We start from the raw sequence: 24,097 nt of genomic DNA on the forward strand, positions 1-24,097 counted from the left end.
TAGTCTCTTCTGTTTCACATCCTATCTTAATTGTGCGATTGTGCTTTGATTGATCACATATATACATATATTATTTCAGTAGGAACCATTGTCTTTTGTTTAACGCTCATACCATCATAGGCACCCAGTTGGGGGTAGGATTCGCCATCACCTGCTCCACTGGCAGTCCATAACACCAGGCAGGTAGGTTTTGCGGATTATCCCAAGGGGCTACTCCTTCCATTTCGATACTTCCCCTCCACCCATGCCACTCTCAAGCAACAGGATGGCAGAAGACCACCTTTCCCTTCTCCGCCAGGAAGTGACAGCTCTTGTGGCCAAGAAATATGCTAATTCCAGAAATAGGTTGTGGTTGCTTTTCCCACTACTTTCTGATGCCCAATAAGGATGGAGGCCTTTGTCCTATGCTCAACCTGCACCCTCTCAATTTCTTCTTCAAGAAGGAGAAGTTCAAGATGCTCACTCCCGCCCAGGTCCTGGATGCTCTGGACCTGGGAGACTGGATGGTGATATTGAACTTGCAAAATGCATATTTTCACATTCCTATCCTGCCTTCCCACAGATGTTAATTGCGGTTCACTGTGCTCCCTATTGGCATTACCAGTGCCCCTCATGTGTTCACCAAGGGGAAGGTGGTGGTTGCAGCTCATCTGCGAGTATAAGGGGTTCCAGTCCTTCTATATTTGATGCCTGACTGTTGAAGGCAGGCTGAACCCAGGCTGTTGTCTCCCACCTCCAGGCTATGGCGGCACCGCCAGCATTCACTAGGGTTCACTAGCAACATGCCAAAGTCACACCTGACTCAGTCCCATACACTCCCTTTCATCAAAGCTGTTCTGGAAATGGTGCAGTTTTGGCCTTATCCTCCCAGACAGCGAGGCCAGGACATGCAGGCTGATACTGATGTTACAGCCTGTGTCCTAGATTTTGATGAGATTCGTTCTCAGGTGACGGGGACTCATGGCCTCCTGCATCCTGCTGGTGACACATGCCCGGTGGCATATGCAGGTTCTACAAAGGGACCTGAAGTTCCAATGGTCACAGCATCAGGGGCATCTCTGTGACTCCTGCAGTGGTGGCTAATGAACTGCAATTGGGTCAATGGCAGACCCCTCTCCCTTCCCCAACCAGATCTGACAGTAGTGACAGATGCGTCACTGTTGGGGTGGACACCTTGGAGAGGTGGAAATCAGAGGACTCTGGTCTCCGGTGGAATCCAGACTCCCATTCAACCTGTTGGAGTGTTGTGCGAACCGAATGGCCTTGAAGGCCTTTCTGCCCTCCATCAAGGGAAAGTTAGTGCAGGTGCTCACAATCAACACCACAGCCATTTGGTACTGCAACAAACAGGGCAGGGTGGAGGCATGGACCCTCTGTCAGGTGGTCCTGCATCTCTGGACATGGCTGGAATGTAAGGGCATATTCCCTGTGGTTCAACATCTGGTGGGCTCTCTGAATTCCAGAGCAGACGAGCTTAGCCGAAGATGCTTAGTGGATCATGAATTGTGTCTCCATATGGAAGTTGGTGCAAAGTCTCTTTCAGCAGGGGGGAGAGCCTTGGTTATATCTATTTGCCACTGTTGAGAAATTGCAATGTCTGCAGTTCTGCACGCTGGAGTTTCCAAGGCGGCTCTTGCTCGGAGATGCTTTACATCTCGAGTGGAGCTCAGGCCTCCTGTATGCCTTACTGCGTATACCACCCCTGCCCAGAGTTCTCAAGAAGATCAGGTACGACCAGGCCCAAGTCATTCTTGTGGCTGTGGACTGGGCATGGAGAGTCTGGTATCCCAAGCTGTTGAGCATAGCCCTGAGTCTTCCGATCAGGCTGCAACTTCAGGAGAATCTTCTGTTGCAGCAGTAGGGGAGGGTCCTCTCTTCACCTGTCAAATCCTCCCCTTCATGTGTGGAGGCTTAGCGGTGGCAGTTGATAGAATTTGACCTTCCTCTTGAAGTCTGTGATGTTCTCTTGGCGGCCAGGCAGCCCTCCTCCAAGAAGCTATATGCCTGCTTTTGCAGAAAGTTTGTAGCATAGTGCACAGAAAGACAGATTGATCCCTTTTCTGCACCCCTTTCTCAAGTTCTACTTTTTATTTCTAACCTTGCCCCGCAGGACTCTGCTCTGTGCACTCTTAAGGGCTATTTTCCACTATATCTGCTTTTCTGTGGTTTCTTGGCAAGTCATCCCTCTTCTAATTCCCTAATGCAAATAGGTTCCTAACAGGTTTACAACATATGTTTCCACCTTCCCTTTTCATTATGCCCCAGTGGGTCTTAAATCTCATCCTTACTTTTCTTATATACACTCCGTCTGAGCCTTTACACAGTTGTCCACTCAGGCTCCTTACTATCAAGATGGCTTTCATCATGAATATCACATCTGCCCAGAGGGTCAGTGAGCTTCAGGCGTTATCATCGAAGCCTCCGTATTTGAACATCTAACCAGACAAGAGCTTTCTTTCTTCCAAAAGTAGTCACTCCTTTTTACGTAGGCCAATCCATCAGTCTGCCAACTTTTTACATCCTGCCACATCCTTCTAAGGAAAAGGGGCAGCTTCACAGTCTAGACCCAAAAACAGCGTTGTCATTCTAATTCTGCCTTGATTGAACAAAAGTTCCGGGTGGATGACCAACTCGTCATAGGGTATGTCAGAGTGAAGAAAGGGCGGGCCTTGCAGAAGCGGACCGGACCAGAATTGTGCCCTGTGTCAAGATCTGCTACAAGTTGGCCAAGAAGCAACGTCCTGAGGGTTTGCTTGCTCATTCCACCAGAGCCACGGCTGTGACTACTTCGTTAGCAAGCAAGGTTCCGGTCCTAGACATCTGCTAGGCAGCAAAGTGGTCTTCTCTGCACACACTCACAAAGCACTTCTGCCTGGACACTCAGATCCATTGGGATGAGCATTTTTCCTGTTCTGTCCTGCAGGACTTCCTCATTGATCTTGGTCTGCTCATCCACCTCTGGGGAGGTATTGCTTGGGAATCGATTCTTATATAAGGAATCTGCGGGTAGGAGTTGTCAGAAGATCAAGTTACATACCTGCAGTAATGCCTTATTGGTAGAGTCTATTGGCCTTACTACGAGGCTGGTGGTCCTAGCCCCACGCTGTACAAGATTGGCTGGCAGACCCACCTAAAGACTGCCGTCTCCACTAGGATCACAGATCCCAACGGGGTAACAGTGGTCAGCCTTGTAACCAGCTATGGTGACACTGAACTCAGTGCCGCCTGGCTGATTACAACCTCTCTTTCTGCCAGCCTTTTCATGGCGGGTGCCCACCATTAAAAAGGCTGGCGGGAAGGCAGTGCCGGGACCCACAGGGTTTCCCCTGCAGTGCCCATGCCAATGGCATAGGCAGTGCAGGGGCCCCCCGCCCAGCACCGCCAGAAAGCACACTGTCTGCTTTGCCGACAGTACGCATTCCGAGAGTGCTTCTTTTCTGTTAGTGAAAAAAAAAGAGTATCTGTTTAATTTTAAGTGTTTATTTGTTGGTAGTTGGTGGAGGTTGCATTTGTTACATTTTACTTTTTTCAATTGTAGAGGAGATTTCTGTTTTATAATAAATTACTTATACTTTTTTATGTCTTTTTTCTGGTTTGTGAGCAGTGTTGATTTTCGGAACTTAAGACTTTCATGATATTGTAATATTTTCTTTTAGTAAGCACATGTAAAGAGATAGAAATTGTAGAGTATTTTGTTAATTATTTGCTATTTTATAATTTTTATTTTACTTAAACGTAACTTTTAGTTTAAATATGAGTTTTACTTTGCTTGTAAGGTAGTTGTATATATTTCTGTTTTCAGGTTCTGGTCAGAGAATCTGGTAGAGTTTCCTCTTCTTGTAACATTTGTTGTTTGTAGAGTATTAAGTTGATAAACTTTGTGTGACTTTTATATAGATGATTTAATTGTTTGTGTGATTTTATTGGTTGTTTGTTTATAGTTGCATCTTATTGGTTTCTTTTGTTTTAGATTGAATTTATTTTTATCAATTATGTTCTTTTATGGTACTTGGACTAGGGGAGACTGAGGACTCATCTAGCCTCAGCAGCGTAGCCGTGCCCACCACTGATCCTAGGCTCGGTGGATGGTGGATGGTCCGCCTCCTGTGCTCCTTGCCTTGTGTAGTCTTCTTGCCACCCTCTCCTTGGCATGGTAACGCAGGTCGTACCACCTCTTTTTGATCTCCTCCACTGAGCGCTGCGCAACACCCACAGCGCAGATTTTTCTTTGAATGTCCGCCCAGAGTTTGCGCTTCTCACTCTCAGGGACCTGGAGTGAGCTCTTCCCGAACAGCCAGTCATGGCTCCTCATCACCTCCTCAGTGAGCACCTCCAGTTCCTGCTCACTGAACTTGAGTTTTCTTTTCCTCTCTCCCTTCTCCTTTCAATGTGCAGAGGTGTCCATGGTGATGTGCAGTCCTGCCTTGTTCACAGACTTGCTCACTGTGGCTGGGCTGTGTCTCTCTCACTGCTCCTTTGGGTGTGGCACCTGCAAACTGCCTGGGATGACTCGCTTCTGCTTGTGATGTCATCAGGCTCTACCAGGTGTGCTTTCTCGCAATTTGCGATTTTCAATTACCGAATCGCAAATTTTTTGCGATTCGGTATTTGGGCCTCGCAAACCGCAAATAGCGATTTTTAAGAAATCGCTAATTCCGAATCGCAAATATGTTACATAGCATATTGCGACTCAGAAATAGCGATTTCTTAAAAATCGCTATTTGCGATTCGCAGAGGGCTTTCTTCATACATCTGGCCCTATAATCCTTCCCACTAGGACACAATTGTGTATTGTACAGCTAGAATTTGTGACAACTAGCAAGCCTCACAAATCACTAGGTAGCAGAGGTGAACAGTCATGTCAGTTATCAGACAACAACACAGCTCCCAACATGGAGCATGGAAACCAAGCCACAGAGCAGTATTTATAACAAAGGTATGTTGTGCATTATCTGTCAATGTTATTGCAGGGAATCATGTAGAGCCACTGTCATGGATCTCTGAAGAGGTAATCTAACACACATTCCAACCTGAACTCTGTGTCTTACTCCCTACACAGGTAACCCAGCCATTGCCACCATGGAGAGGATACCAGACACTGCCAGTACCCCTCAGGATGAAGGCCCCAGTGAGGACAACACACCTGGATGTCAGGACAACGACGAACAACCTGGCCCATCTGCAGCACCTGGTCAGTCAACAACTCCCTGCCTGACCCTGCCCACATCAACACCCCCCACCACTGTTGCAACCACATCACAAGCAACTATTCGCCCCTCAACCTGTGTCCCAAGGTCCGTTCAATCTATTGTGTGCCCCACAGTACAGGGACCGGAGTCGAACCTTGACATCACAGACAATGAAGGCTCTGCTACCACTGGGAGTGGGCACATTGTGCCAGGGGCATAGGAACCTGGGGCTAGGGTGCATGGAAGGGATACTCTGGGCCAGAGGGTGGGACCTCAAAGGGACTCCATTGACCAGGAAACCATCTCCAAAATCTTGGGAGCTTACCAGAGTTTCCAGTTCAGGAATGATTACTATGTTCGGGAAGAATCAAAGGCTGCAGAGGGAATACCACCAGGTAGTCATGCAGCAGTGGCAGGCACATAATGCCACCATGGCCTCCATTGCAGTGGTGCTGCGTGGTTCCTCAACACACCACCATGCCCCTTTCATTAACAACCTAAAATCTGTCCGACCTACATCTGCGGCAGCTAGTGGAATGGAGGCCCTGCCAGGGGAACCACAAGTCTCAGACACCCCTCCCTCCATAGCTGAAGAACCCCCACAAATGTGGACGTCCACCCAGACATCTGGCTGGAGAAGATGCCAAGACCAAACCCCCTGCGAAGAAGTGAACCCCACCTGATATGTCACCCTTGTGTGCAACTGAGACACCATGTAGACTGTCTTGAGACATCACTCCATTTTCCTTTGGTACAAGGACACTGGACCTGTGCAACCAACTGGTGTAGCTGCTAATCTGATGAATCCATCTACCATGACCTAACTCATCACCCCTTTTCACATTTTACCAGTTTGATTACACCCTTATTCATCAAGATATGCACAATAAACCACAATTGAGCACAGTTACCATATACGTGCATTTATTAATACCTCAACAATTGCCATGCTTTTCAACTGTGGTAAGGTCATGCCCCCCTGCATCGAACAGCCGGTGTAATGGTCATCAGATGGAGCCTCCCACAGCATGAGCCATATTACAACAAAGATGTCACAGGACAGGTTTCTGAGAGTTTGTAATCCAGGCCAACATCATAGTATAGTCAGCATTCTATTCTGCAAATAGAGCATGACAGAGAGTGTCAGCAGAATGGAAGGCATGGTGGCACACAATGCACAAATACATGTAACATAACTCATGCACGTGGTAACCCACCTACAAAGCAGGGGCAGCCAGTATAGACCTACAAATTACCAGGTACAGACTCATCACTTACACATAACTACATGATTACATATCCCATGGAACACACATATGGCATCACTGAGGGCCTAGTGCATTGATCATACACAAACATAGAGCATATAGCTGGAGTATTCTTCTGACTGCTTTCTCACTTTACAGTAAGTTACAGTAATCTGCACCTTGTACAGCTAATTCAGAATACAAACACAGCTAGGCTCCATGGTCATCACAAACTACTCCACCCACTGTGAAGGCAGAGGTCATGATCTATTCTTCACACAAGTGCCACATACTTCAACTGACATGAACAATACCATTTCACATCCCCCAACCACACTGGTATTAGGAAAGGATGAAGCAGTCACATTTCCACATGTATGAATGGAGTACAAACAAGTTCACATCCTACTGTAACTGTATCCAAATTAGCTGTTATCTGTCATTAACAACTCTCATGCCTGTCATATACTATCATTGGCTACTGACAATGAATACCACAAGCCATAGGATGCAGAGACTAACAGGGGAATGAAATTTCAGTGAGTGGAAGGAAAGGAGGATAGAGGAACACAAGAAACATACCTCAATACTGGATAGTCTATTCCAGAACTAAATGTTAGGATCAGATGTAACTGTACATGTTAGAGCTGACCATCTATAACTGTACACCTTACAATATATCCGTCAGCTTTCCCAACTCTCATATAGGCATTGGAGCTCATTACACCAACACTGATGAATCTAGTCAGGTGGTGTTATGGCAACCATCCACATCAAAATGTGCAGATTCAACACTTGTTGAGGTCCACTTCAGTGGAAGTACTGATTGATGATCTCTGTCCTAGAGTCAGCTGCTCCGTCTTCCGCTAGCTCTTCATCACTTGCCATATCAGCATCACCAGCCACTGGTCCTTACTGCCTCCCACTCATCTGCTATCAATGGTATCTGACATCTCAGGGCTAGATTGTGAAGCATGCAGCAGGCAAAGGTTATTTGGCATACCTTTTGAGGCGAATAGAGGAGGGCACATCCAGATAGATCCAGACACCTGACTCTTGCCTTCAGGAGCCCGAATGTTCGCTCAATTACACCCCTTGTCCACCAGTGGGCATCATTGAAACTGAGTTCATCTGGCGTGGTTGGGTACCTCACTGGTGGCAACAGCTAAGGAAGGTTGGGCTAGCCAGAGTCACCTGTGAACACAATGATAGAACAAAACAAAAATAGCTTCAGCGACTGCCAATGATGTGATGACAGGTGACATAACACTGAAACACACAATACTATGCATATTTACCAAGCAGCCAGGCACTCTCTGTTTGTAGTTATGCCATCAGGTGTTGGATATTGCTGTTCCGCATTATGTATGAATAATGCACTGATCCAGGAAACTTGGATGTGACTTGTGACATGTACTGGTCTGCAAAAAACACCACCTGTACATTGATTGAGTGGCAGTTCTTCCTGTTCCTATACACCTGTTCATTGGCACTGGGAGGGACCAGGGTTACATGGGTGTGATAAATGGCTCCTACTACATAAGGAATGTGTCCCATTTCATAAATATCTGCCTTCTCAAGCACCAAATCTGCTCTTTGGGGGAACCTGATGTAGCTGTCCAGGTGCTTCAAAAATGCACAAAGTACATCCTTCAGACCAGACTGTACATGGGCTTAGACATCCCTGATGTTAAGGCCACAATATTCTGATAGGACCTGTGGCCAGGAAGTGTAGCACTGACAAGACGTGAATGATGAGAAGTATGAAATACGGATTACGAATGGCTGGCAACACATCTGGCTCCAAATGTGTACATAGATCAATGATGGTATGGCGATTCAGGCAAAATATCTGGATGACATACCTGTCCTCCATGGTTGCCAGGTCAACTAGTGGACCGTACACTGGTGGTTGTCTCACTCTCATCATGGCAGGATAACTATGTTGAGAGGAGAGAATATACAATGAGTTATGCAGTATGCACACATCACCATAATATTGTATATTACCTGACACCAAACATCTGTACAGGTGGGGTAGGACTGATGACATATATAATGCAGAACACAGATATGTACTACTTTAACCCTCATTGCTGCAAATTTCCTTACATGTTAATTGGAATGTACATATGAAACATATGTCATTGTACATGTGTGGGTGACTTTGCTGACATGGGCTCATTACACAAATGATTTGGTATCTACCGATACGTAGCCGTGGCCTATGTACCACAGAGTCGCTTTACATTGTTCTCAACTTATAGACAGCCTGATCATGTTACTGTGTAAAGATAGTCACAATATGCTGCACAACCATACAGGGCCAACACACGGTTACACTGCACATAGGCGGAGTAAGTGAGTGACGCAGATTATTTTGTACATCCACATTTACATGTGACCAAAATGGCAGGCACCTGACCTACTGTAGTGGACAGTTGGAAGTGACCAAAGACCCCCGGCAGAAGTCATCATGGCGGTAGGTGGTTGCAACCGCCGTGCTACTTGTCATTGGTTAACACTGCTGCCTTTGGTGGACTGGGGCCGATGGGTATGACTGCCAGCGGTGGCAATCCTGTACGTGGTGGCTGTGACCGCCGTTCTTTGCAATTATGCTCTCTTGACTCCTGCCACTGTTGCTAGCAAGACCTCCACAACGTGAGCTGCTGTGTATTTCCTCTGGGAGCCATCATGCTACGTCCTACAGGTGATAGGGACCCTGCCTTCACCCCTGAAGAGCTGGACAAGCTTGTGGAGGAGGTTCTACCCCTGTATGGGGCACCAGAGGAACAGGTGAGTACAATGGCTCAGCCATGCGTGATAGGTTTTGTGTGTGACGTTTATTCATGCATGTGAACTAGTGAGTGTGTAGATGAATGCAAGTGCCATGTTTTGAAGGCATCTTAGCAGAGAGGATGGGTATGTGTGCCTACTTGCAGTGTCAGATGTGTAGTGACCAATCCTATTGCCATGGTGCATGTATAATGTCTTTCTCCTTTTCTCCGTGTCATCCATGCAGGTAAACGCCCATCAGAAGTAGGGGATATTACGTGCCATCACCAATCAAGTCCAGACCCAGAGGAGCACATATTGTTGCAAGCAGTGGGAGGACCTGAGATGCTGGGCCCAGAAGATCGCGGAGGCCCAGCTGGGGATGTACTCCTAAGGAGGAAGGGGTGCCTGTCTGACCCTGACCCTCCTAATGGCCCGCTTCTTGGCAGTGGCCTACTCTGAGGTGGATGGGTGTTTGAGGGCAGCACAGCAGCCACAAGGGGGTAAGTACTGACTGTATCCTTGTTCTTGGCTCTGGTTCTATGGTGTGTGCACTCAGACTGTAGCAGCTGTGACTATGTTGTAGGTGATACAGGTATGTAGATTAGTGGGAACACGTTGTACCCACATTGCCTGACTAATATATGTTGATTTGGCATTAATGGTTTGCTTAGTATACGTTTATTTAACCTGTATAAAGACATATCTATGACTGCATGTGGAAATACTGAGATGACAATGCCACATGTGTAAGTTCACCCAGCCATTTAATGGTTGTAAGCAGCAGTTCCATCCTACCCATAGGGTATGTACTGTTCCATCCTTCAGCATTTGTGCTCTAGTAGCTCTAAGGTGTCTGAGCACTCTTATCTGTTTTGATCACCTGTATTAGCCTGACATGATTTGTACAGGGGCCATATCACATTTCTCATGGTACAGGTATTTGACTCAATGTCAGGCAGGCCTCTCCATCACTGCACAGAAATGGCCAGGATAAAACTGTACACATGGGTCTTTAAATGTATCCCCATTGTCCCATCGTCTCCAAACTATGGGGTATGTGCTGGTAGTAAGGGAAGGCTATTCAACTGTGTGAGTCTGATTGATTTTGTCTATTTGTCCTTTACAAGCATGGCCATGGCCTTGCCATATTGGCAAATCACGTTTAGCCCAAAGGCCTGGTTCCATTGATGATAGGTGGCTAGGCAGTGCTACCCGATCACTATATGCAATGTCCATGCAATGTGTGCCAATTTCCTTCTAATTACAGTGACACATCTGTTATTATCTGTCTATATCATGTCTCAATGGTTACTTGGGGTCACAGGTAATAAAGTGGGTCAATCATTACTACCCTCTGCCTAGATGATGTGAACAGTTTGGACAGGATTTGTCATAGATTGACTTATGATTTCATTGTATGAAGGTTTAGCTGTACTACCATTTCTGACACAGCTGTTGCAGTGGGATATGTGTAATTCCATAAGTACATCATGTTTCATATCTCTTCAGTGGGACATGTGTGTCACGTACAGCTAATCACATGTCACGAAAGGTGTGAGTGGTGCAGCTTCAATCATGTAGTCATGGGGTGAAACTGGAACAGCAGGTCAGGTGTTATGTTAGGTGCCCTATGAGTTTTTCCTGGCTGGCTAATGTTTAGGTGTCCTTATTCTGCACTCAGTGATTGTCAGTGGATGTCTCATGTGTGCTGTGTAGCCTACTGTTGCTGCACATGCCTGAATGAAGTGATGTGGTGTCTCTGTGTACAGTGTCTGCAGAGGTTCCTCTGGAATTTGGTACATATGGTCACATGACTGTTCTCCAGACATTGTTATACACACCAGATGTCACCTGTGTGGTAGTGCCTCATGTTGTGGCTATATCAGTGATAGTTTCCATTATGACATATATGTACAGAGGGTTCAGTCAGGCATCTGATTTAAATTGGCTGGTGCTGTGCGGTCTGTGAATTGAGCTTATTTACTATCATGGGACTTTACTTAAAGGACATGGACTGGTCAGGTGTAGATTCAATTATTGCATGTTATGTTGTGATTACTGAACTGTTTTAACTACAGATTAGAGGAGTATAGAGAGTTATGATCCAGATTAGGACACATTTACTGCTTCAGCCAGGGCATGATGAGCATGCTGACATACCTTTTCAGGTGAATTCTTAGAATGCTCCAGTCGTGCTACCACATTTGGATCATGATGTAGTTGAGAGGGTAGCTTGATGGGGTGGATATGAGTAACATGTGGTGACATGATGTAGGTTATGTGGGTTACTAGATGACATAGCCTAGCCAGGAGATGTATAACTACAGTTGTCCTTGTTCTAATGTGTGTATGTGAAGAATGCGATGACCCTCTCTCTCCCTCTTTATCTGTCCCTCCCTCTATCTCTCTTTGTGTGCATCAGCATCGGCAGGCCAAGGAGACAGGGCACAGGTGAATGGGGTTGCTGCTGGCCACGGGACCCTCAGTGCTGATATCACTGACAGTGAGCGACCAAGAGGCCCAGAGGGCGAGGAGAGTGCCACAGGGAAGACCGGATCTTCTGCTTCATCAACCTCGGAATCCTCCTCCTCCATTGGACACTCCCTGGTGGTGGCGGACCCCTGTCGGACCACCACAGCACCATCTTTGTCCTCCACCCCCTTACTACCACCACCCTCCCTGTAGCTTTCCACCCAGTAATCCGTGCCTACTCACCAAGGAGGGTGGGCCTCTCTTTCGCCACAGGTACCTCTGCCCCTGCCCCTGTCAGCCATGCTGCCCTCAGTGAGGAGGCTATTGACCTCCTGAGGTTGACTCTGTGGGTCATTCAACCATCTTGAATGCCATCCAGGGACTGACAACTCAAGTCCGGCAGAGTGATGCGTTCCTGGACGGCAATCAGGGTGCACTGGCTGGCCTACAGGGATCCTTTCAGGCTCTGGCCTCCACACTGACGGCAGCCAGTCACCCCTTGTCTTCCTTCCCTCCACCACCTTCCGCTTCCCAATCCCAAACACATCTTCCCAGTCCCAGCCAAAGCATACAGACAGACAAGCATGCATCCACCTCAACATCCAAAGGTACAGCTGACAAACACAAGCACCACAAGGACCAACACAGGCATGCACACAGACAACACCCTCCTTCAGACACACCAACAGTCACTACCTGCACTGCCTCCCCCACCACCCCATCTTCACAGACACTACACCAGATACACCTGCAGACACCACACCCACATTCACCGATACAGCCACAACTCCTATCCTACCCACAGTCACCACAATAGCAGACCCGCAGACATCCACCTCAGTCACGACATCTGCAGCCACCACAACCACAGACACGACTACATGCAGCACATCCACCATACCTGTAGTCACCACCCCAACAGACAGTCATCCATCCACCACAGCATCTCCCAGCACCTCAACCCCCTCTGCCCAAAACACATAAACACCCACACTCACCCACCCAACAGACAAGCATACCTCGCACACACATGCACCCAAGACATCTCCCAAAACATCTCTCACAACCACTCCCTCTCCCAAACCCTTTTGCCATGACCATCCCCGTGTGTCTAAGAAATGTTTACTCTCAGAGTTGAACATTTTTCCCTACTCCTCTCCCACCTTGTGTGACCCCCTGAAGATCTGTGTCCCTCCTCGTGTCCAGCCCTTCCACGTCCAAGTCCTCCCCTGCCACCCTCCAGGTACCTATGCCCCTCCCCCCACCCAGAAGTCAACCCCTCCCAAGAGTTTCCAGCCCTCCCCTAAGCATCCCCTCCCAAGCCCAAAGATCCACCTCCCAAACCTAGACCCGACCCCCCCTTACCCCCACCCATCCCTTGAGGTGCCTGCCTGCCCCCTTGATGCCCCTACTTGTGGAGGTTGTATGGCAGTCAGGAGTCAAGTAGGGGCACTGGAATGTGCCATCTGTGCATGCTGCACATATTTTATTGGACTGTAATACAATAATCTTGTACATAGTTATTTTTTAAATATTTATTTATTCCCATACATCTGGCTAACCAGTTGTGGGTTCCAAGGTTACCTTTTTGTCCTGCCTTTCATTCCTTATAGTTGTTTTGGTCTTGCCTGCTTAAATGTGTGTGTTAGTATGTTTTGTGTGTGTTGATAGTACTACCAGTTGTGTGTGGCCAGCATTGGTGGGTGTGTGCATTGCATTTGTCCCACTCTGATTGCTGTGTATTGTGTGATGGGCATATATGAGTTAGGGACATGGATTAATGTTGCTATTGTGTGTAGTGATTGTGTTGACAGGTGTTACTTTGAGTGTTGTGTGCCCTTGTATGGTTGTACGGTGTGTGAGCGAGTGTGTTGATTGTTATGTCTGATCCGTTATGATGAGCGTTGGCGGGATATGACGTATGGCTTGTTGTATGGATGTTTGATAGTGTGTGTTGGTTCTCTGGTGTTGTTAGGTTGTGCTGTATGTACGATTTGTCAAATGGAGGTGTGTATTTTGGATATATGATAGATTATATGTTGCCATTGTTGGGTTGTTGTGTCATTTGATTGTGTTGTGTGTTCTAGTGTTAGACTGTGCTGTGCATCTGGGTGTTGGTATGTGTTTTGAAAGTGAGTGTGTGTAGTATATGTGTGCGTGGTTGTATGTGGCTATGTGTGGGATGTGCGTGTCAGTCTGAGGATACGTGTGTATGTGTCGCCACCATCACCCGTTCAGGATGTGTATGTTGTGTGCTCATCTATACATTGACTTTGTGCAACGGTGCCAGGTAAGTGTGTGTACTCATGGTTGTTGTCGTTGTTGCTGGTTCCGAAGTCACTGGTCGAGCAGGAGAAGAGAGAAGACATGTAGTTCAGGTTCCATGGCGGCTCCAGACAGGTATGTGCTCCTGAAGGTGAGTGTCTCCTTTTATAGAGCTGGTTTCCACCAGGATTTCTGTGGTGGTGTGACCGCAGCGGAAACCTTAGTGGTGTGCAGCCTCATAATCTGTCCTGCGGGAACATGCTCTCTGCCGGCCTGAAGGTGCTTGTCGTTGCCTGTGGTGTCCTGACCTCACTGGCAATGCAGGTGGTGTATTGGCTGTATTCTGTTGGGAATCCCACCTTGGTCATAATTTGGCGGTCTTCTCCTCCAGCTCGTTGGCTGTACAACCACCAACATGGCGGACATGAGACCACCAAACTCGTAATGACCCCCATAGTTGTTAATGTGTGAACCACATTGCTTGAATTCTGCACCTGCAACATACTGCCTGGTATTCTTTACCTAAAGAGTGAATGTGAAAATCTGCCAAACCAGGATATATTTTTTGTACTGGGACTTTGCATCTATTTTCTGTTATTTGTTAAAAATACAGTTACACATTAACAGTTCACTGGAATCGATGCTGAAATAATCATAATTTCTGTATGCGTTCCATGTGTCCATCGGTTTGCAAGCATTTGCTGCCATTTTTTATTTGTTCTAGTATTACCTTTAATCCTAATGTGTCACGTGATGTTTTCTGTCTCTTTTCTCTTCCTATGATTCTACACATTTTCTTGTGCTTCTACCATGACATGTAATTACCCGCTATCATGAAGGCTGTTCTGTGATTTATTTCAAAGACATTTCTTCCAGTTTTGTTAGTATTATGTTCATCTGCCTCTTTTGAAGTTGTTTGCCAATTTTAAGAAAGCCAATCATAGTCATCCCGCTCTGTATGAAATGTTAGCTATCTTTACATTACTAAGCCATTCCAAAACGGTGTCTCTGTACTCATGCTCGTGTAAAATTCTTCATTCATCCACAAGCTTCATTCCAATTACCCCTTGTTTCCTTATCAAATTAATTTTTGTGGTAATATAAACAGTCTCAGATTTTCTTTTCATTTTCAAAATCATTGTATAGTAACGTACATTCACTGTTTGGTGTTTTCGTAATCAGATTTATTGTACCTTCTATAGTGTCATTTTAATGTACTATCACTATCAGCAAATCTAATTATTGTCCTGATAACATATTGTTGACTATTGATGTGGGTGTAAGCAATTCATAAGAAACACATCTACTTATTGTGTTCATTGTTTCACCTCTGGGGTTATAGTGTCAGGCTTCTCTATCCAAAATGCTTCTTTTTGATCCAATATTCTTTGTAGGTTGGGGGTGGTGGTGCAACCCTACTCAAGCAGCAACCACAACTTATGTCAGGGTGAAACACAAGCAAAGCCCAAATTAACCAGTACTTAACTTCTGGTAACTTGGCACAAAAGGAGTTATACTTAACTTAAAGGCATTATGTAAAGTATTTATATAGCATTTCAGACTTTAATAAAGTGGAAACACCATGCAAGGAAAATCATCCAACATCAATTTAGAAACAAAAATTAGAAACAAAACATAGAGTAGGATTTAATGAATTACTTGAGACCAAAACAGCAGAAATCCAATCAGTAGAACCACACATATCCAATGTTAAGAATTTGAGTTAAAATAGTGCCTAAAAGCACAAAGCCTCAACTGTGGTTAACTGGTTGTGCTGAACTGGGACAAAGTCACAAGTTCAGGCTGACCACAATGGAGCGTTGGCCAGATACAGTGACGAAGTTAGATACGCTGAACCAAGTACCTTAAATCCAGGTTCCAAAGTGTTGCGAGGTCCCCTGTCGAAGATGCGATGCACATCAGCAAGTGTGAGGTCCTGTGTTGAGGATGCGTCGCACAGCAGGGGTTCTGAGAAGCTACAAGCCTGCAATGCAAGTTCCTGCATTGAAGATGTGTCATGCAGTGGTGGTTCTGAGAAGTTGCGGTGCTGGGATGTGAACACCAGTGTCTAGGATACATCACACTGCTGTGGTTCTGTTATGAGGCGATACGTCGATCTGCGCTGTTTTTGCTCAAGACCCCACAGCTGGGCTGGCAGAGTAACTTCAGACCCACTTCCAAGGGGCCATGACTGGGATGACACCACTTGGGAGGCAAGATTTATAGCAGGCAGAGTCCAGGTGTTGGGTTCAAGGTGGTTGGAGCCTTTTCTGTTCCTGAGATTGTGATTAGTAGGACAGCCAACTAGCCCTTGGGGTCACTCTGGTGGTCCTAGGTACAAGATGCAGGTCCAGTCCTTCTCATATAGGCAGCAAGGCAGCAAAGTAGCAGTCCTTCTTGCAGAGCAGCACAGCAGTCCTTCTGGGTCTTCCACAGGTCCAGAGGTGTAATGAAGAACTGGGTCTGAGAGTCCAATATTTATACCTGGTGCCAGCTTTGAAATAGGAGAATGTTCTAGATGTTTCTATCCCGAAGGAGTCTGGAATTTCCTGCCTCCCTGCCCTAGGCCAATGTAGTCTGGGGGCATAAAAGACTAGTGTCAAACCCTTTGTGAGTGTGCTCAGGCAGAGGCTTGGTGATGTGCAGGTGTGGTAGGTGACAGCTCCTCTCCCTCATCATGTCTGAGTTTGCTCATTCTGCCAATACCTTTCCCCCTTTGTCTCACTGTCTGAGAGCAATACACAAAAGACCAATTGCCAGCCACGCCTAGTCATGTGACCCAGGATACAAGCTGCAGGCATCAAATGGTTAGGACAAGATAATGCCAACCTTCCAAAACATGGCATTTTCAAAATGTTAAATTTAAATTTGACATTCCTACCATCTCCTAATTGAAAGTTATCTCTTATAAAAAGTAACAAGTTAACCCAATGCTACCTTATGGGCGAGACATGTACAAGTGAAAAGTACATGGCCAACTTTTTCAATGCACTACACCCTACTCTTAGGGCTATTTAGGGCCTATTCTAGGGGTGACTTATTTCTATGAAGATGGAAGGTTTAGGCCTGGCAAAAGGTTTATTTTGCCCGGTTGAAGTTACAGTTTAAAACCGCATCCAATCCACATCCCAAAAATAAACATTGGAGTTTCCAATGTTGATGATGATTTGTAATCTTTAATCGAGGTTGAATTTATGATAACATTTCAAAAACACATCTTTCTTATCTTGCCAGTTTCCCAAGATGTTGTCAATAAATCTTATCCAGTTGTTTAAGTATGGTTTCAAACAGTCATTGTTGATGGTAGGTGCACTCACAAATCTTTTGTATGTAGACACATAAGATGGGGTCATGTTTGACACCTTTTCTATGTCTGACATTTCTGAGTAGAACTTTTAAAACTTCAAATAGATGACATTTAATGTAAATATGAGAAGGTGGAGTAGAAAATGGTATTTGCCTTCAGTTCATCATGTTGCAGAAGTAACCATTCGGTGCTTTCATTTCCTAGAATGTGTGGGAACACTGTGTGTAAGGTGTAGAAATAGAACATAAATAGTAAGTATTGACTGTCTTTATGCAGATCCAGTTGTCTGATCTTCCACAGAGACGTGTCTTTAATGAATGTTGTAAAACTCTTCTTCAGTGGTTGTAGGAATATTGCAATGTATCAAGGAAAGGTTTCTATGAAAGTTGAAGCCCCAATTCATTGATCTACCCAGTGGTTTCTCTAGATTTTTATGAATTGTAGGGACATGGTAAATAAATAGATATCATTACATTCTGATTGAATAGATAATCCTATGTGTTTAAAAGAGGGTTATTCACCCTCTGTTCATAGCCTTAATCAATAGAATTTGCAATGTCTTCTCATTTTCTCCTGATGAATCATCTTTGAGCTAAATATATATGTTGTTAGTATGCAGTTGTCTAATGATTTTTCACATTAATATCCATAGTCCATTATAACGAGAGCTCTCCCCTTGTCAGCGTGTTTGAAGGTGATATTGCTGGTTAGGGCTATTTTTGTCAAAAGGTGTTGGTCTTTGTTTGAAAGATTGGACTGTTTGTGTTGTTTTCTATACAAGAACTTGGAGATTTCCACACATACGTCTCTTTCCATGGAGCCAAGGTTAGGGATTGTTATTAATGGATAAAAATTGCTAGATTGTTTTACTTTTGGTTAGTGTGATTTGTGTTTGGTGGTTGTTGTTAATTCTCAAACTAAGCCTTTATTCTTAGGTGCCTAAAGATTTTTTTAAATCCACTTTTCCATCACATTTAGTTTTATTTTCACATGGTACAAATGACAGTTTTTTTGGTAGTGCTTTGCCCTCCATATGATACTACATATTTAAATAGATTTATCAGTAAGTTTTCTTGGCTGCTGATCTTGTTTACAATTCTCCTTTAACTTTGCCTGGTTTTCATTTTCCTGTTAGTTGAGGATCCTCTAACAAGGAAAGCGTAGTCATTGTAGTTCTTTGTTTATTATTTGCTGCCTAGGGATCTTCCTCACTGACCTGCTCACCCTCTATTTCACTCCTTACTGTGAATGAGAATCACTAGTACTCGTCTCTGCAAGTTTGGATGTTTTTTGTTTCTCTAGGGGATTGATAGCCTGCATTGAAGTAACACGGAGAGCTAAAAGGTGCTTTTTTTTGTGAATTCTTGTTAGCAGTTGACAAAATAAAAAGGTAATGCATGTCATCAATAAGTAATAGGAAGCAACAAAAGAAATTCCAAAAGTCCCATCCAGTGCTGGTGCATGAAAAAAATCTGATTACTGTGTTTCTGTAAGGCCCTTTGTAGTCTTTTCAAGCAGTTGGTTTGGTGAGAAATAAGCCCATATTTCAGTTCTCAAACATTCACTTCTCTAATTTTGAATTTACTTTTTTCCCCAATGTGATTTCTTATTCCCTCCTAAATACAGTATCACAAAATATGAGGAGCTGCTCTTGAATTTACTAGGTTTACCAATCTAATGTGTTTATTAGCCCCAAATAGTGGAACCCATGCCACTTCTTTGCTCAGTGCATCAGCTATTCCTTTCTCTCAAATCAAAAGCTTCCAGAATGTGATCATGTAACATATGAATCATCCAAAAATAACTTGCTCTATTTCCATGTCATATACCCTAGTCGTCAAGGCTTCAGTTCAATGTTTTTCTATATCACTTTGGTTACTTCAAATTGCCCTCTTTGTTTCTGGTCCCCCCATTAAACAAAAAGACTAAAAACAGCATTTTGGGCATTTTGTTTGTTTTTATTTACCAATCAAAACATTAAAAAGTGTCTGCGTCATTTTCTGTTTGTTTGACTGTAGCCATGCTGCAAAGTAATCAGGGATGCTTTGCAGCGTGGATAACCACCATTGTCAATGACAATAGGTCACTATGTCACAAAAAGGAGAAGTATTGTCTTTGCAAATGCTTGAAACAGCGGGCAAGTGACCACAGTTAGTAGATAAATCCTATAGGCATTCAGATTCCGGTGGACGGGATAGCCCTCACTGTTGTGACGGAGTAACCCGTGAACTGAGTTCTAAATCAGGCTATTAGTGTCTTGAAGTGGAATCCAGAACACGTGCTCACTTCTGTCAGACCTTTTTGTAACCTATTATTGACTTGTACTTTTACTAATGGAGATTAAGGGGCATTAGAGGTTGTAGCTGTGACCCAGACTCCCTGTAGGACCCAGTCTCTGTCACGTTTTGAAGTTCTTCATCAGTTTTGCACATACTGTGGGTTATGATCTGACTTCCAACAATATCAACAATTTCCTCCTCTGTGATTTGGTGAAAGGATGCCGGTGGAGTTGACATGCTTCTTTCATTTTCACTTAACTATTTCTCATTTCTCTCATTAGGATGGAGAGCCAGTAAGGCCTGGGGTAGCAATGACTGATCTTGCTACAGGACTGTACGCCCATGGAGCCATAATGGCAGGAATACTGCAGAGGCATAAAACAGGAAAAGGGGTGCACATCGATTGCAACTTGCTGTCCTCACAGGTAAAGCTCAAAGCATCACCACTTTTGTAATAAGATAAAACAATGATTGGAGTAATCTTTTGCAAAGACCTAAAAAATATCTTGCTTCCTTATTCCCTAAATTAAGCTGAAGGGACTTATTTAGAGAACGAGATACTTCAGCAGACAGGACATCATCACGTTTGTGACTGAATATCCCATTCAACAAAATCAGAACCAAGCCCTTAATCATAAAGAAAGGGGTGGTCTAATCACAGGCTCAATAAAAGAGAGAGGAGAATGTGTTAATGATGATTGGCAGCAAACAAGACATCATCACGTTTGTGACTGAGTATCCCAGCCACAAAACTCTAAATCAGGCCCTTAATCATTAAGAAAGTAGCAGTCTAATCACAAGATCAATGAAATAGAGAGATGAGTGTGTTAAATTTGAGTAGTGGAAGGTGAGTAGCACTCAAACACGATGTAGAGTAGAACCCAGAAATCTGGGTACAAGTAGAATAGGGAGTTGGCATGATCAAAAAGAGTGGTACTAAGTGAAACTCGGCAAAGGGAGGAGAAAGGCACTGGAAGGCAATGAGAAAGAAACTATGACATCTGTTTCACTGTGTGTCTGCTGTGCACAGTTAGTCCAAAAGAAATACAACATTGGAGAATTAGGAGGCACGCAGGATGAACCGAGGCTTGGGAAAAATTCGAAAGCATCTTAGTAAGAGCCAAGAATATTCCATCATCTGCTGAGTCACAGCACCAATGGTCGAACACAATTTAGACGCTTACTACAAGTTGCTCAAACATACAGTGGTTATTGTGCTAGTGGCCTGTCTGTAAGCACTGGTCATGCTATTGCTGACAGATTTACCATAGATTCACAATATTTTAGCTTTATCAATCACACCACCCTCTGACACAGGCCAACAAACCTGATGTCAGGTATATTCACTTATTTATGCATTGTTATATAGTGCACTCAAACCCAGGTTATGAGCCAGCTGTACGTGAAATAAGAGAACACATTTCTACTTACACTGAAGTGGATGTAAGAAAAAGAATTCAACAAGGACAAATATATAAAAAAAAGTAAAGGTCAGGTTGGTCGGCTCCAGAATGTTGCCATAGATATACTGCAATTAAGACACTTACCTGAAACAACTGACATCAGTGTCTGATTGCTACAATAAATACAAGGGTCTTTGAAAACAGTTTCCACACATTTATCCTTGTTAATCAGGAGACCATATAATTGTAATATCCATTGCACTATTTATTGGTTTGGCTGGCTTGTTTATAGATAAATCCTTCATGACAGCATGCATTTTAATTATTTTAAGTCTACTCCTGGGTACCACCTTATATCCTAGGTAATCAGTCTTAGTTTTTATGTCCATTGTCACTAAAGTGAAATTGTGTACAACTGTTATTCTATTGAATTTTATACTGAATATCATGCAGCATCTGTTGGCAAGACAACATACTGACAATAAGATTAAATCAAAGTGTTTGCAAAATACCCCCACACCTTTTTATCACAGCTGTCACCTGCCAAGCCTATGCTGGTCCAAACTCCCCTCTACTATCCCCATTCTGCCTACCCGACATACATCTTTCCACCCACATTTCACTAGTACATCAAAATTCTCCTGCCTCTCCCTTTTTTATCCATTCTCCACTGTTAAGTTGTCCTTTATTTTTTAGCTAGATTTGTGCTATATACAAATCCATCCCTACATAATGTACATGCAACGGATATATGTATTCAGTGACAAAAGAAATGTTAAAGTGACGTTTTAGTTAGGAATTGTAATTATATCTTACTTTAAATTAAAACAACATACCTTAGAAATTCACTAAAAAACAAAGGTTAAAGGGGCATTATAGTTAGGAGAAAATGTCAGTTAAAACAAATCATTTTAAATGAATAAAACCAATAAAATTCGCCAGTGACCCGTGCCCTGAAGTTACTACTAATCATCATCCCGCCACGCACAGTGTTGCCATCAATGACGTCATTTCAGATGTTTCAGGGATGTTATCAATGATGTAAGCAGTGCATGGCAAGTGCGTGAGTTATAATTACTTGATATAACTGTAACGGGTGAATTACAGTGGTTTTGTTTGTTTAAATGGTGTGTTTAAACTGACATTTTCACCTAACTCTAACACCCCTTTAACCTTTAACCATTTTTTCAGTGAATGTTTTTTATTTAAAGTAAGAATAAATACAATTGCTAACTAAAATGCCACTTTCGTTTTTTTCAGTGAATTTCTATATTTTTTAAATGTGAAGTAAGCTGTCCATTGTCGTGTGCATCGTCTGGTTGGGTGCAGGGCCTGGCCTGTGGCAGGCCCTCTGTCCAACCTGCAGCTGGCACTCAACTTTTGGCCATGTGCAGTGTGGGGTTGGGCGCAGGGCCTTGCTGCTGTGTGTAGTTGGGTACCCAACCATTGCTGGCTATGTTATGTAACACTATACAGCATCGATACTCAAAGTACGGCCCGGGGGCATCATGCCTCTGACCTTTACATGTGGCCCTTCGAGCAACAGGAGCACTGGGCAGCTGTTTGCTCGACTCTGCACTAACAATAGAAATATGAAATACACGCACAATCATTTATTTCAAGCTCAATTGGTCTTAAAGAAAGGAAGTAACTAGGGACTCCTGCACTTAACTTTAGAAACACCTTCATTTTTAAAGACATCTTGCAACACAAGTGTAAAACTAAGACAGCCTCTTCAAAATTAAAAAAAGTGTATTTAGTTAACATGCAGAACCTTTTCACCTTAGTACAATCAGTGCATTGAGATCTATCCATTTAAAAGTGATAGCTTTCAAACATAAATTTGGAAACATACATTTGGAAACATTAATTATTTCCCTTACCCTGAGAATACCACCAATAGTAAATTAAAGAGACAAGTCACTTGGTATGTGCGCTTTATGGGTGGCCTGGGTTCCTATCATACATGAACAACATTACACTTTAATAAATCAAACATAGAAGCAGGTTTTGTGCAGCGCACACCATAAATCATGCATTTCGAGGTCATCTTAAATGTGATAATGCTAAAAAAGGAGGGAAGGTGAGACTGAACAATTGCCTAGGATCACACAATTTGGAAAAGAGGGTAAGCCAGGATTAGTTCCTGGTGTCACATTGGTAATTTTCAGCCACTAAATGCATATAATTTGCTTCTCCTACACCTACCTTGCCACCAATCCCCCCAGCCACCCCACCCGACCGCCACTGCCCTGGCATCAGTGCGGCCCCAAGGCACGTCACAGACCAAACTTTTTGGCCCCTGGGAAAATGTTTGCGAGTACCCATGCTATACAGGGTGTCATTTTAAGTAAGGCAGTCCTACTGATTTTGTCAAAGGGTCAGAACACCCAGATATAAAAAGTGTTCCTATTAGCTTTATCAAAGAGTATGCACATCAACATATTTAAAGCAGACCTATTGTTTTTTGTCAAAAAAACACCAATAATGAAATGCATGTTTCATAAATTTGCAGATCACAATGTTTAATAAAAGTGTCAGAAATTATGTTCAGTAAAGCTTTCTAAAAAATAAAACAGGTATTTGAGTCATTCTTTTAACATTTTTCAGGCCACAAATTGCAGCCATAAAAACAACCAAAAGGTGTCCCTGCATTCTAGTTGAAGAGAATAGGTCTAGCTAGGAGTGCTTTAAAAAATATGGTAAGCACTCCTGGGGTCATGGATTGAATGAACTAGGAGACCTACTGTTTCTATAAGTAAAAAAACCCTGCAGGGCATCATGTGGTGCTCCATGCCAGGGCAGTGAATAATAAATGAGCTGCTCCTCATACATTATTTTTTCTTTTTTTGTTTCCTTTTTTGGGGTTCCCCAGTGCTCACCCGGGATGTCCACATCCTTATTTTTTGTTGTGGGCCAAGAAGGGAGACCCAGGAACCCCGCAGCCTCACTGGCTCCCAGCATGTGCCCCCCAAGGGCAGAGCAAGAGCCGGCAACAGGTTTTTTAAATAAAGTGGGGTGTCCTCAAAGGATTATTTTTGTTGGGGCCTGTGAGCCCCTCTGACCCCACAGATCCACTGACTGCCCTTCCAGCACTCATCCTGGGTATGTCGGGAGCCAAAATTCTGTGTTTCCCTGCCCCCGAGAGTGTGGGCAA

At 44.1% G+C, this 24,097-nt stretch overlaps 1 protein-coding gene across 2 annotated transcripts in view; it reads left to right on the forward strand.

The window, feature by feature from the left end:
• The window catches only part of SUGCT (succinyl-CoA:glutarate-CoA transferase), a 2,876,649-nt gene that overhangs the window by 493,318 nt on the left and 2,359,234 nt on the right, over nt 1-24,097 (forward strand). For both annotated transcript variants that reach the window (XM_069215909.1, XM_069215917.1), the window contains exon 8: nt 19,819-19,962. In XM_069215909.1, coding sequence (XP_069072010.1) covers nt 19,819-19,962 — 144 coding nt within the window. The remainder of the gene's footprint in view (nt 1-19,818; nt 19,963-24,097) is intronic.

The sequence above is a fragment of the Pleurodeles waltl genome, chromosome 2_1 (assembly GCF_031143425.1).
Source record: "Pleurodeles waltl isolate 20211129_DDA chromosome 2_1, aPleWal1.hap1.20221129, whole genome shotgun sequence".
NCBI lineage: Eukaryota > Metazoa > Chordata > Amphibia > Caudata > Salamandridae > Pleurodeles > Pleurodeles waltl.